The sequence below is a fragment of the Ictidomys tridecemlineatus genome, chromosome 6, assembly GCF_052094955.1.
Source record: "Ictidomys tridecemlineatus isolate mIctTri1 chromosome 6, mIctTri1.hap1, whole genome shotgun sequence".
NCBI classification, from domain to species: domain Eukaryota; kingdom Metazoa; phylum Chordata; class Mammalia; order Rodentia; family Sciuridae; genus Ictidomys; species Ictidomys tridecemlineatus.
Window position 1 is genome coordinate 55,807,387 of NC_135482.1, and position 13,939 is coordinate 55,821,325.

A 13,939-nucleotide genomic window follows, 5' to 3' on the forward strand; every position below is an offset into this window, starting at 1 on the left:
AGTCCTGAGGAATAATGTGTATGCATGCTCACGCATGCCCGTGCTGCTATTTCTCGGGAAACATTGGTGGGGGGTATATCAGGAGCCGCCTCTCATCTTCTCCCTGCCTAAGACTTGACTGGGGCAATCTCTGCTCCCTTTATTGTTGCTGTCTTGGAGAATCCCTGGTGGTAAGGGGGTGGAGACCCTCTCTTTTTCCATGTAAACCTTTGATTCCAGAACTTCAGAGCTGACTGGCACAGTGCCAGACACGGATAGTGAGGGGAGTGAGATGTAAGGAGCAGAGATCTAAACTATGGAGAATTCTCTTTTTAAAAAAACATTTTTTAGATGTTGATGGATCTTTATTTTATTCATTTATTTATATGTGGTGCTGAGGATCAAATCCAGTGCCTCACACATACTAGGCAAGTGCTCTACCATTGAGCCACAATTCCAGCCCTAAACTATGGAGAATTTTAAAGCTAAAAGTGGAAAGGAGTGATTGACCAGACAGCTACTTAAAAGGAGACTGAGTCCGCTAGGAATTCAGAGCATGCACTCAGCCCTTGCTCATCCAACAGTCCAGAGAATTTCCAAACTTTTCTACTTTGCAAAAAGTTCTTTCATTTCTGTTCCTCAAACTCCAGATTCCCATGGGTAGAAAGAGCACTCACTGACCTAAGAGACCCTTCCTGAAGAAACATAAGGTGCCTGAAGCCATTTTAACCCATTAACCCACCTGCCACCTGCCTAGTATGAGTATGATACAATGGGAAAGGTAGACTTGGCTAGTGCAGGAAAATCCTGCTCATCTGCACAGAGAACGCAAATGCACCCCAAGCCAAAAATGTGGGGACAGTTACAGCCTCTACTAGGTTTCCCTTCTTTTCCTTTGTGGAGAAGCTGGAGGATGAGGAATTCCTAATGATGGCTCAATAGGGGCTTGGTTCCCTGGGGAAGTGGGAATTACCCCAAGGTTATCTCCTGTAATAAATACTAAATAATCTTTCCCCAGAAAAGACCTTTAGCTGTTGGATTAGGGCACTAACTACCAAGGAGAAACTGAGACAGGCCTCCCCTCCCATAAGGGTCATTGCAGCATGAGATCCAAAAAAGCCACAAAATTAATCCCAGACCTGCTTACTGATTTTGAGTGCTAATCTTGAACATAGACCACTCAGGAAAACGGGATTGGCTAAGAAGCTCTGAGAAGGGGTGTTGTCACTGCCTTGTCAGGGCTTAAATAAGGGGTTCAGGCAAGTAGTCCAAATGCGCCAGAGAAGGGCTCTCTTTCTCAGGTTCTCTGAACTGCACCATGACCCAAACCCTCAAGTTCTCCAGAGTGTTCCATCGGGTCCGCTGGGCTCCTGAGTTGGGCGCCTCCCAAGGCTCCAACTCAACGCCCCGGAGCTTGGCAGACATCCCCGGCCCCTCCATGCCTGCCTTCTTGGCTGAACTTTTCTGCAAAGGGGGACTGTCGAGACTACACGAACTGCAGGTAGGAAGGGACAAGTCTGTTCCTGGAGCTGGGGGAACTGGCTTTGATAACGCCAGCAAGGACGGAACGTAGGACAGTTGGTGAGAATGGATGCCCATGAATTATTTAAAAAAAAAAAAAAAAAAGGCTTGATGGGACTGGGGTCGGGGAAGGTATTTCGACGAGTGCAGAATCAAGGGGTTGCCCTCAGAGCTTTCTCTCTGTACAAACGTTTCCTGACCCTGTAAGATAAGAATGCCTGAAAGGTAGTGCTGGGGATCCTCCTGCACATTTGGCTGTAAATCTACCGCGTTCACTTTCATTCGCTAGGGACTCTTCCTGAAATAGACAGCTCAGGTGGGGGAAGCTTTTTTTTTTTTTCTCCTCCTTGGTTTGCCCAGATGACCAAAAAGAGGTCCTGAATGTCTGCATGACACAAAATTCCTCCGTTTGGCCCACCACATTCAAACTTTCCAAGACCGTAGAGAAGGAGTTTCAAGCATTGGGGCCATATACTTAGCTGGGCACTCAAGAAGCTCATGGGTCCCAAGCCTAGCCCTTGGCATTGGCACAAGCCAAACTCAGTGCCCATCCAGGGTATCCTAGTGTCTGCTGCATGGGTTTTCCCAGGTGCAGGGCGCTGCGCGCTTCGGCCCCATGTGGCTTGCCAGATTCGGGACCCTGCGCACAGTGTATTTGGCCTCCCCTGCACTCGTCGAACAGCTCCTGAGACAAGAGGGTCCTCGGCCAGAGCGTTGCAGCTTCTCGTCCTGGGCGGAGCACCGTCGCCGCCACCAGCGGGCTTGCGGACTACTTACCGCGTGAGTCCTCTCTGCCCTCAAAGCTCATACTCCTGACAGCGAGTCCTAGTGAGTTGCAACCCAATATATGCAGAGGCTTAGAGAAAGCTCCGCTGTTTCTTGCAACCTTCCAGCATCTCAGGGTTCTCCAGTCTGTTCCATCCAAACTCAGGTTGAACCCTGCTCTCGATCTCCACTCACTTCCTTATACTTAGAGACCAGAATCCTGGGAACCGAGGTAACAGCCTGAAAAGGCGAGGGTACAGAATCTGGATAGAATGTAAGATTATTTTGCTCAGGTTACCCGGGAACTCAGTCCTCCCCGCCCCCGGAGGAAGGGCGGGTAGAAAATGAGTAAAGAAGGTAGAAACATGGAAGATGGGCACAGGCAGGGGTAGCTTTTTTTTTTTTTTATCTGGAAGGAGGAGACGCAATACTTGGCCACCCCAGTCAAGCCATCTTCAGATATCCCCACCTCCCTAGTGCGCCCTCTCTCTGCACCCCTGCAGGGAAGGTGAAGAATGGCAGAAGCTCCGTAGTCTTTTGGCGCCGCTTCTCCTCCGGCCTCAAGCGGCTGCTGGCTATGCCGAAACCCTGGACAAAGTGGTCTGTGATCTTGTGCGACGACTAAGGCGCCAGAGGGGACGTGGCACCGGGCCGCCCGCCCTGGTTCGGGATGTGGCGGGAGAGTTTTACAAGTTTGGACTGGAAGGTGAATGCCAAAACAAAATTAGGGGTAGGTGTGGGAGACACCCGAGCGATCTCCCAGTGCCCTTACAGCGCCCCCTCCTGGCCAGGCATAGCCGCGGTGCTACTGGGTTCTCGCCTGGGCTGCCTGGAGGCTGAAGTGCCCCCGGACACCGAGACTTTCATCCGCGCGGTAGGCTCGGTGTTTGTGTCTACGCTGTTAACCATGGCGATGCCCAGCTGGCTGCATCGCCTAGTGCCGGGACCTTGGGCCCGCCTCTGCCGAGACTGGGACCAGATGTTTGCGTTTGGTAAGACACAGAAGAGGATTGGGAATGGGGAAAAGTACAACTTCTCAGAGGTAGTGAGGCATCAGGGTGTCTTTTCCCCATGTAGCCCAGCAGCTCGTGGAGCGGCGAGAGGCCGAGGTAGCCACGATGAACCAGGGAAACCCTGAAAAGAACATGCCATCTGGGGCACACCTGACCTACTTCCTTTTCCGGGAGAAAGTGTCTGCCCAGTCCATCCTGGGGAATGTGACAGAGCTGCTACTGGCTGGAGTGGACACGGTGAGGTTCACCCTCTACCCTGAGAGACCCACTTCCGGAGTTTATCCTCCCCAGTCTCTGGTGCCACTTTTCTGCTTCAGGGAATCCCCTATGGTCATGAAGGGGCTCAATTAATCCCTTGATTTCGCACATTCTTGGCCCCAGACTGCTTCATATTCTGCCGCCTCTACTAGGCCCCATACCTAACACCTAAGATGCTCTCTCCTGGCCCTTCAGGTGTCCAACACACTCTCCTGGGCTCTCTATGAACTCTCCCGGCATCCTGAAGTCCAGAGGGCACTCCATTCTGAGATCACAGCTACCCTGGGCCCAGGCTCCTGTGCCCACCCGCAAGCCACAGTTCTGTCCCAGCTCCCCCTGCTGAAAGCTGTGGTCAAGGAAGTACTAAGGTGAGGGGGGAGGAGAAGAGGAACTAGAGGAAAGGCTGGGGAAGCAGGGAGAAAGGAGAAAAATGGTATTCTATGGCTGGCCAAAATTGGGTTTGGAAGTTGGAGGCAATGAGAAAGAGGCTATCTCCCCTAGCATCATCTTGCTTTTCCCTATCTTTTGCTCTGCAACCTAGACTGTACCCTGTAGTACCTGGAAATTCCCGTGTTCCAGACAAAGACATTCATGTGGGTGACTACATTATCCCCAAAAATGTGAGTATAGCCTATGAAGCCCCTTTTTCTGAGCCACTCCTTACTATCTTGGGCCCCAGTCCTGTTCTCAGACACCCTTCAAACCTTCCCCTTGATCTGAATTCCTTTCTCTTGAGTACAATGGGACAGCAGAGAAATAATTCCAAAAGTAGCCCCAGAAAACTTCCCTGTCAACCAGAACCTGACTTTATCCCAGTCCATAGATTTTCTTTTTCATAACTATCCCCACTCTACCTAACTCTTTGCTTCTGAGTCCAAACTGACAAGTTTGATTCCACTCCCACCAGACGCTGGTCTCTCTGTGTCACTATGCCACTTCAAGGGATCCTGCCCAGTTTCCAGAGCCAAACAGTTTTCGCCCAGCTCGCTGGCTGGGGGAGGGCCCAGCCCCCCACCCATTTGCATCTCTTCCCTTTGGCTTTGGCAAGCGCAGCTGCATGGGGAGACGCTTGGCTGAGCTTGAGCTTCAAATAGCTTTGGCCCAGGTAAGTGTTAGAGAGCTTATGTACCCAGACTGAGAAACTCAACCCCTCTAAACTGTGAGCTCTTGTCACATGATGAGCATAGGAAAACATGTAAAACCTGGCAGACCTAATCCTTGAAAATATGGGAATGCCATTATAGGTCTGAAGTATAAGCAAGGATATTTGGACTGTCTTTTTGCCTTCTATAATCCCTTACCCTTACTGACCAAGAAGGCCCCTACTGCCCAGAGATGCCACCCCAACTATTCTAACACTAATAAAGCCCTTTGCCAGTTAATCCTCCCATTATAGATTCCCTCTCACCCATGGTGATAGCCTTCTTCTTCCCTTTCCAGATCTTGACCCATTTTGAGGTGTTGCCTGAGCCAGGTGCTCCTCCTGTCAGACCCATGACCCGGACTGTCCTCGTGCCCGAAAGAAGCATCAACCTACAGTTTGTGGACAGATAGTCCTTTGAAAGAGGCTGTCATCAACACAATTTCTTTCATCATAGGGATTTTTTGGGCAGAAGATCAAGAGATACACCTGTTCCCAGACAAGGCCTAACTAAGCTGAATATAGTGACCGTAGCAAAGTGCAGGAGGCAGCCCTGACCCATGTGTGAAGTATGCACTTGACCTATCTCAGTAGGTCCTGAGACAACCACGGTCCCTCCACTTGCTTGGCTCTTTTCCTGGTCATATACAAATCCTTCAGAGCTAACTCAGATTTTAACAGGTAATCTGGGTGGCCTGAGGTAGGATTCAACTACTGCTCTTTTGGTGCTTCCACAGTGCTCACTGATGCTGCTGGCTAAGCATTTCTCACAGCATGAGCAAAGAAATTGTGCATCTGTTCTGTACCTGGTTGGTCTCCCTTTAAATATGTGAGCTCTTCAAGAGAGAGGGATGAGACTTTATTGGTCTTCATATTCCATATCAGGACCTATCTGATTAGGTGACAAAACACATATTCTCATATTGAAACTGGACCATGTAGAGAAGGGATAAACAGCTTACCAGGCTATGTCTACCCCTCTTCCTTCCTTCATCTTGCCCCAAGAAGATGAATCTGCCCTAGACTGGTTTATGATTTAAAAAAAAAAAAATCTCGGCTCTCTAGTCACTTTTTCTTCTTTTTCTTTGAAACAGTGTCTTACTATGCTGCCCATGCTGGCCTTGAACTCATGATCCTCCTGCCTCAGCCTCCCAAGTAGCTGGATTACACATGTACACTACCATGCCCAGCCTCTCTGGCCATCACTTAATTCCCAGGCAGAGATATCTTTGGGCCAGTCTTGTTTTATTTTTTTATATTGAAAGTTTTTAATATTCTTAAGTTTTCAAATAAAAGAATCCAAATGTTTTACCCTTGACTTTTGACTTAATCTTCTCTTACTCTCACTTCCTGCAAGACCCTGATCCCCATCTCCTTCCTTGGATTTTCAGATCCCAGGAATGACTGCCAAAGCAATGGGAGGTCTGGGTCCCTGAAGAGTGGTTTGCGTTCCAAAGCCTGACATATTTCTGTCTGCAGTGGGAACAGCCAAGTCTAGTCTTGCTTTCAGTAAGAGGTCAAGGGGGTGGTAGTGAAAAGTAATTGTAGGAGCTGAGTTTAAAATGGGTTGGGGAGCTAGGCAGAGGCAGCTGACTCTTTGGTGAGAGAAGTCTTTTGGAACCTGAACTACCAGAATTGAAGGATATCCTAAACAGCTACTCTGCCCTCTCTGGAAACAAATTACTACAAGATAGTTTGCTTCAGAGAAAGAGGGTCATAGGAAGGGAAATGTGGAGTCTGACAGCATGAAAGTTGAGTGGGAGAGTGGCCAGAAGCCCGGGGCACTGCAGTAGGAACACTGGAATGGGCAGAAGGAGCTAGTTTCTTAGTCAGCATTCTGGCCCCCGAGAGGCTGGACACAGTACTCCTCTTGTAATGTGTGCAGGTTAACTCATCTTCCATCCAGATAAAACTCTCAACACCCTATGTAGCTCCTCTGCATTCCAAATTACCCTTCCCTTGTTAGGGCTTGCCCCTTTCTCCTGTCCTTCCCCTCATTCCAATTACTTAGGTGTTGGTGAAATTTCATTTCACATGTCTTTCTCCTCTGCACTTCCTCTGCCCCATCTTAAACATGGCTCCCTGACCACAGAAACTCCATTAACCATCGGACCTTCTGTGGAGGGAACAAATCATGCAAGATCTACAGAAGGGCATGGTATGCCCAATGCCTTATACAAAGACCCAAGAGACCCCTCCTCTCAACTCCCTTCTCTACTTAACACTCAAGTCTCCACTTGTATTCCCTTATCACCAAACCCAACTTAAACCTAAAATGACCTGATTTTTAGCACAGTTAAGCTTTAATAAAGCTCAGCCTACTATTGGGCTTTTTGCCCTGGAATCAGTGATAAGACTTCTACCTACCCATACTCTTTCACAGGTAAGAAGGAATGAACAATTGAAGAGGACAGCAGTGCTCATGACCTTTTTCCTGGAAAAGGATCTCTTTAAGTTAGAAAAAGGGAAAGAGTGGACACCACATTGACCTGGTCCCAACCCCCATCTACAGACCTTCATTGGTGCTGAAGGAGAGGGAAAAATACTGTCACTGTGCCTGGCTATAGGACCCAGGGTGGAAATGGAGATTGTGTAAGCATGCCTATTATTACTAGATGTGTCTAAGTTTCTATATAGCTCAGGCTCTGCACAGAAATTCCATGTATGTCACTGAGCCCTATGGGCCAGTATGAGTATTAGTAGTCACTCTGATTTCTAGCTCCCATGTAGCCCCCACCAGCTCTTCTGTGAATAGTCTATCTATAAAGTTTGGCCCTCTGTTCCCTCAGGTGGAGGCAAAGAGGGAAAGTTTCCCACTGAAAGATGGAGGGATTGGCCTCAGTTCTCTCTCTCTGTTCTGATCTCCTCAGAACTTGGAAGTGATATGCTTCAACATTCCAAGGTGAATCAGACTCCAGTTCAGCTTTGATTCCTATACTTCCAAGTGCATCTGTATCCCAGCACCATGGACAGCACCCGGGACCCTTTCTGGAGAGGATCAAGGTTTCCTGCCCAAGGATATGTGGGCCTTTAGAAGAGAATAATTTTCTCCAAAATACCCCAAGTGAGGAGGAAGCACAGAATCTTCCCTAAGAGAAGGACCAATAATAAGAAAGGCCTCTGGATCTGACTTTAGCAATGTAAGAAGGAATTATTTTAATGTTGATGAATGGTTCACTTGAAAGACACCATCATTCATATAATACACAATCCCCAGGCCTCAGGAGAAAGGTACCAGGCTTTGGATTGACCCATTTTCTTTTTCAGTGCTGGGGATGTAACCCAAATTTCCCATAGAGCCTTCTCTATGCTTCTGCCTCCAAGAACAATACTTTCCACTTAATACTACTAACTGGGCAAACCAGGATCAGACCTGTGATCCTGAACTGCCATCAAAATAGGTCAGGGGGACTCCTTCCATGGGTCCATATTCACTTCATACCACTTTTCTGAGGAAGCACAGTACCTGAGAAGAATAGAATTCAGATGACCTCCAGAATAAGATGGACATCTCCAACCTTTCCCCACCACCAGGCTCTAATGTTCAGAGAGAGAGGGTCTGAAGAGTTCTCAAGCAAATGCCATATCCCTGAACTACATCCTTGGCCCAAGGAGTTCTTATTCTTACAAACAACCACCATCCTTCACATTTGCAGTGTCTATTACCCATCATGTTTCCATATCTATTATATCACTCAAAACAAAATTCCAAGGTTCTGTGCAACTCCTGATGAAAAACACATTTTGGAATTTGTTATACCAGTTACTATTTGAAATAAATGAACCATCAACTAGTCTAGAAATATTTATGCCATTGTTGATTTTCTTTTCAATGGCGTCCAACCTGTCCCTCGTTTATCCTCATTCCAACTCTATGAGGTAGACAGGAAAACTATAGCTTAGAGATTTTTTCCTAAATCACACAACTTAAAGGTGGCAGGTCTACCCTCCTTAGATAGCATTGAGCACTGCCATCTAGCAGCCAAAGTGACTTATTCTCTAGCAAGTGGGAGTCACAACTTCAACTCAGAACCCACTGCTGCATTTAGAATTTGCAACATGTGAACAGAAGCCTCCCAGCCCTCCAGAAAACCCCCAGATGAGAAAGGAGTCTCCACGTGCATATAAATGATTCTTTATGCCCTTCCCCCATGCAATGGGGGATGGAGCAGGGGGAAGTCCCCCGCCCTCATGCAGGGAACGGGAGGTCAATGTATACTAGTCTTATTGCCAGATGCCCTGTGGCCATGGGATGGGGAATGGGGGTCTACAGCCCCTTTCTTCTGGCATCGGTCCCCCTTTGCCAAGTCACCATGGTGGAGCTGGGGTGAGGGGGGGCTGGAGGCCCTAGGAGCTGAGGTAAAGACGGTTCTTTCCAGGGAAGAAAAGCTGCTCTCCCCACCTGCCCACTGACCATCTCAGGATGAGTATGAGGAGCTGTCAATGGTGGCTAGAATGTCATCCAGGTGTCTACTCAGTGGGCAGTAGAGAACAGACAATGTCTCCAGCCTGAGGCTGCCCACAGAGATCCTCAGTGGTGGGGGCCACTGCCCCAAACACCTTGTCCAGGTGGTTCCTCCAGCAGCCATGAGAGCTTGTGTCTGGCTGATGCATTGACTTAAGATCCCTGCTTTTGGAATCCAGATCAGACGGTGGTGACCCTCATGACAACTTCTCGACCAGAATGGGAGCTGGAACGGGCATCTGGTGGCCGCAGCTGTCCAAGGAGGTGCAGGATTGTATAACCACAGCGCTGAGGCAAGAGCGTCCGCATGCGCTGGGCAGCTGGGGGACGGCTGGTAGCCCCAGTGGGGGGGCCCGTCCGTGAGGTCCTAGGGCCTGGCTTCCCTGCTGTCCCTCCCCCTGCATCTCCTCCTATGTCTTTTGTCTTGTCATAATTCAGCACCTTCCACTGCTGGTTCACTGCCTGCCAGCGCTTGAAGATTCGGTAGACAGAAGATCCTTCATGAACGATGAGGCCTGAACAAAAAGGATAAAAAATCTGGGATCAACTGCTGTTGAGACCGAGGCCAAAGGTCCTTAAAACACACATAACAGAGTGAGAAGACACAGCTGCAAAGGATCCTGAAGAAGCAGGGAAGGAAGGGATATCAGGATACCTCTAAGGATCCCAATGGCAGAAAACAAAGCCATGAAACTGAGGAGATAGACAGGAAAGTTAAGTGAGTGACTAAAAGGAAGATGCTAAGCACATAAGGGAGAGAAAGGTGCCCTCACCTATGCAGACAACATCCATGAAGCCGTACATGCCGTAACAGATCTGAAAGAGCAGATCTTGTCGTTGCCACTTGGCTGAAGGGCTGAGTGAGGACCAGATAAGCCAGGAGATGCTGGCGACGAGGAAGAGCGAGCCCAGAACTATGGCTGCAATCTGGACTTTCTCGATGACTGTCAGGGAGATGGCCTGCCACTGTGTAAGAGAAAAGACTCCAAATGGTCACAGAAAGGGACAGAGGACTGGGTAATGGGCAATCCTGAAAAGGAGGAGGCTCCAGGGGCCTTCTCTACATCCTTTAAGTAGGATTTACATCTGTCTTCTCTGTGCCTTAATCAAACCTAAAATGTGACACTCACATGACACTATTTATCTGTCTTATTTTACAAAGGCAGAATCAGGCAAGTGCTCTAAAGCCAAAACATCTAGGTATAAATTCCAAATCTTAACTCTATTCCTTACTGGTTGAATAACCTTATGCAAGTTTTTAAATCCCTTTGTGCATCAGGGTTCTCATCTGTAAATTGGGGGAAAATGTATCTTAATTATTAGGATTATTATGAAGCTTAAAAGAATTAAAGAGTTAATGTATAACCACACTTGATAAACAGAAAACACTGCATTTGCTATCATTATCATCATCAACAACTTTCTTTTCCTTTTCTGTTGTCCCAGTGCCTGAAGCAGTGTCTGGAATACAAGTGGCACCCAATAAATGTCTTTGTGAATAAATGAATAAATGAAGAAAGGATTTACAAACAGGAAACTTCCATAATGGTGGGGAGGAGTGTCTTTGGAAAAAAAGAGTAAATGAGATAAAATAGGCTCCCTGATCCCTATAGTAAAAGACCTTCCCCCATTCTGAGTCCACTCTTTGCACCTCACCTGCAATGGGTTCTTGGTGCTGATGGCCAGGACCTGGTACTTGAAGTAGCAGAGTTCACAGCTCCAGGAGCCCCTCTCACTGATCCAGCGGATGAGGCAGGGCTGGTGAGTGCAGCGCACCGATCCGTCACAGCGGCAGGGGCTCAGGAGCTCCCCCTGGAGGCAGTGTGAGGAAAGGCCCTGTCAGTCATCACCATCCCACCTGATTCTGTGCTCCTGTTGAGGGAAACCTCTTAAATTCAGACCTGGACTAGGGAGGTAGCTCAGTAGTAGAGCGCTTATTTAATATGTGTGAGGCCCTAGGTTTGATCCCCGAAATTGGGGGGAAAAAGACAAAAACCCCTCAGGTCTTTCACCCAACACTGGGCAAAAGGCTAACGCTGCAGCAGAAAAGAAGGAAGTTAAAGTTCAAGAAACACTTCCCATACTAAAGTAATGCGGTATAGGGGTTAGAGGTAAGTCTGGGCCTTCTCTTTTCCTAGAACTTGCAAAAGGTAGTTTTCAATATTTCCTAGAGGGAAGGCTTTGCTCTAGGATGCGGAGGGACAGAAGGGTGAGAGTTTCTGAACCATGGTTTCCTTCCCTCATCCTATCATTGTAAAGTACAGCATTTCATAGATATGATGGAGACTAGAATGGATTATTGGTCTTCATTTCCACAAGGGTAACTCTTGAAGGTGGGAGTGAAGCATGTTCCCCTTTAGTCAAGGAATCATTTCTCATTACACAGAGACACCCTCTGGCACTATCCCGGGACAACTTTGCCCATAAAATTTAACAAAGGCGGCTCTTTGGAATGAGAAAGTTGCAGAATGTGAAGTTAAAAGTGCCCCAGCGGGAGAAATAGTGAGGCAGGGTTCTAGTTTGGTCCCTCCCCTGAAGATGGGAACAGATGCATTCTCCATAGGTCCCCTCAGTCAATGGCAACCCTGGCTAAGGGGAGCAGGAGACAATGCTGTCCCCATTAATGGGAGAGAGGAATCATGACCTCTCCCAGGAAAAAGCCCCACCGCTTCCTAAGGACCCCCGCCACCCCAACCCAAACACACTCTCCAGGAATATCCAGCCAGCTGCCCCACCTCGCCCTATTCCCACCCAGGTCCTGGGTCCCGCCCAGCCTCCTCAGGCCCCGCCCCCTGTTCACAGTCCCGGCGGACAGCCCAGGTGCGCGCCCCCCACCCCTCCCTGCCCAGCCAGGTGCCCAGGCCTGACCTGCTCTGGGCCCTGGAAGCAGATCCGGCACTGAGGGGTTCGGAGTCCGCTATCCAGGCTGCTGCTGAGCGACAGGGCATCCAGTGCGCCCGGGGGTGGTGGTGGCGGCGCGGGCGGTGGCGGGGGTCCGGTCCGCGGCTCCTTGTCCCCGGCCAGGCCCCGGGCCCGCGGCTCCGACCCGTAGTACTCCTCCTCGTCGCCGTCGCCGTCCCGGGTGGAGCAGCCGGCGAAAGGCGCCCAGCCGCAGCCGCCTCCCCCGCCCCCCCGGGGCTGCGGCTCGGCCCGGGGCCGCCCCCCGCCTGTCAGCACCAGCAGCTTCAGCTCGTTCAGGAACATGCGGAGCCGAGACTTGAGCATCGTCCGGGCGCCGGGGGGCGGGGGGCGGCGTGCAAGGGGGGCTCTTGGGCGGCGGGGGGAAGGGAAGGGACAAGGCCGGGAAGGGGGCGCGCGCTGGAGAGCCGAGCCGGGCTGGGGTCTTCCGGGCCTGCAAACGCCGTTCACTGCTGACACCACCGGGGCTCCGGGGCTCGCGAGGCCGAGAGGGCTGGTGGCCCAGGGGTGGCAGGGTAGGCAACCATGACCAGGGCAGGGGGCGGGGAGGGGGGCTCAGGGTGCCGCGCCCTGCGGGTCCGGGTCCGGAGCGGGCCGGGCCCCCGGGGTTACGCGCCCGGGTCCTCCTGCGGCGGGGCCGCCCCCCATTGCCGTCCTCCGGCCCCAGTCCCGCTCCGGCTCCCGGATCCGGCTCGGCTCGGCCCGTGCGCTCGGCGGTGGCAAATGGCGGCTCCTTCCGGCGGCGGCGGCGGCGGAGACCCCCCCGGAGCGGCGGGCGGGCGGGGCGGGCGGGGCGGGAGCCGGGGAGCCGGTGAGGGATGGAGGGAGGGGCGGGGAGGGAGAGAAGGAGAAGGGGCCGCGGCTGCGCATCCCCGCCCTGCCCCACACGAGCAGGTGTCCCCAGGGGCGGGGCGAGTGTGCTAGCCCCGGCTGGGTGGAGGGAGGGGAGTGGCCGAGGAAGGGGAGTGTGCACATGGGTAGGAGAATAGGTGTGTGTGTGGGAGTGGGTGTGTGTTCGAGAGAGAATGTAAGAAAAGGTAAGTGCTGAAAGAACGCAGGTATACCGGGGGAGAGGTTTATGCGAAATGCGAGTGTGCACAGAGCTGAGCAACGTCTGAGGTTGAGCAAGGGATTGACTCAAGCAATAAACACTCTTATGCAAAAGACTGAAAAGTGTGCTAGGCATTGGACTGTAAAAGAGAGCTGTGTGTGTAAGGAATAGAATCGGATTATGAGAGAAACAGAAGCGTATCATTGTAACCATTGTAACACGTCAGGGAGGTGAATGAGCAAGACAAATAGTAGTGCCAAAGGGATGGGAGTATATTTCCCGATACCTTCTTGCCCTCACCTCCACTACACTGAAAGACTGACACTCACACACACACACTCTCTCTCTCTCTCTCTCTCTCTCTCTCTCTCTCTCTCTCTCTCTCTCTCACACACACACACACACACACACACACACACACACACACACACACAGCCCTTTGTTTTTATGGGAGCCTTGAGCCTGAGAAACAATTCTCCCCAATCCCTTTTCTTTCTTTTCTTTTTTTCTTCCTATTTTACACTTAACATCCTCCCTCTCACCCCTTTTGCAAAGCTGAGGGAAAAGAGATTCCAGGGGAGCCCACTGGGTCAAACATGCTGGGAAAAAATTAATTAGTAAAAGAGTAATTAACAAGAGAAAGGAGGAGATGGAGCCAGGGACAGACTGCCAAATTAAGGCTCCCAACAAAAAGTGACAGAGAAGAGGCAATGTTTTATGAAGTATTCAAATGTTTTGTATGGACAAATGAATGAATCAGAAAAAGAGGCTGGGAATCAGGCAGACATAGAGGATAGTTTCTGTTTTAGAGACAATAAGCTGCAGTA

General features: G+C 50.3%; 2 protein-coding genes across 5 annotated transcripts; one reads left to right on the forward strand and one right to left on the reverse strand.

The window, feature by feature from the left end:
- The first annotated feature begins 128 nt into the window (after positions 1–128).
- Positions 129–5,995, forward strand: Cyp27b1 (cytochrome P450 family 27 subfamily B member 1). 4 transcript variants are annotated; one of them, XM_078053241.1, is made up of 9 exons: positions 129–1,480; positions 2,090–2,280; positions 2,769–2,971; positions 3,144–3,257; positions 3,343–3,515; positions 3,732–3,904; positions 4,078–4,156; positions 4,444–4,641; positions 4,977–5,995. In XM_078053241.1, exons 1-9 carry the CDS (start codon positions 1,298–1,300, stop codon positions 5,088–5,090), a joined length of 1,428 nt encoding a protein of 475 aa, XP_077909367.1. In that variant the 5' UTR covers positions 129–1,297; the 3' UTR covers positions 5,091–5,995. The 4 variants fall into 4 exon arrangements, with proteins under 4 accessions (XP_077909367.1, XP_077909368.1, XP_005335760.1 ...); XM_005335703.4 differs by having other exon boundaries at positions 1,207–1,480; positions 3,057–3,257; XM_078053243.1 differs by having other exon boundaries at positions 1,340–1,560; positions 3,057–3,257.
- A 2,801-nt stretch (positions 5,996–8,796) lies between these two features.
- On the reverse strand, positions 8,797–13,387 carry Marchf9 (membrane associated ring-CH-type finger 9). Its single transcript, XM_005335723.5, has 4 exons — positions 12,011–13,387; positions 10,799–10,954; positions 9,916–10,108; positions 8,797–9,657 (listed from the first exon to the last, which is right to left on the reverse strand). The coding sequence occupies exons 1-4, from the start codon at positions 12,365–12,367 to the stop codon at positions 9,323–9,325; spliced, it is 1,041 nt and encodes a 346-aa protein (XP_005335780.2). The 5' UTR covers positions 12,368–13,387; the 3' UTR covers positions 8,797–9,322.
- Positions 13,388–13,939: the final 552 nt, after the last annotated feature.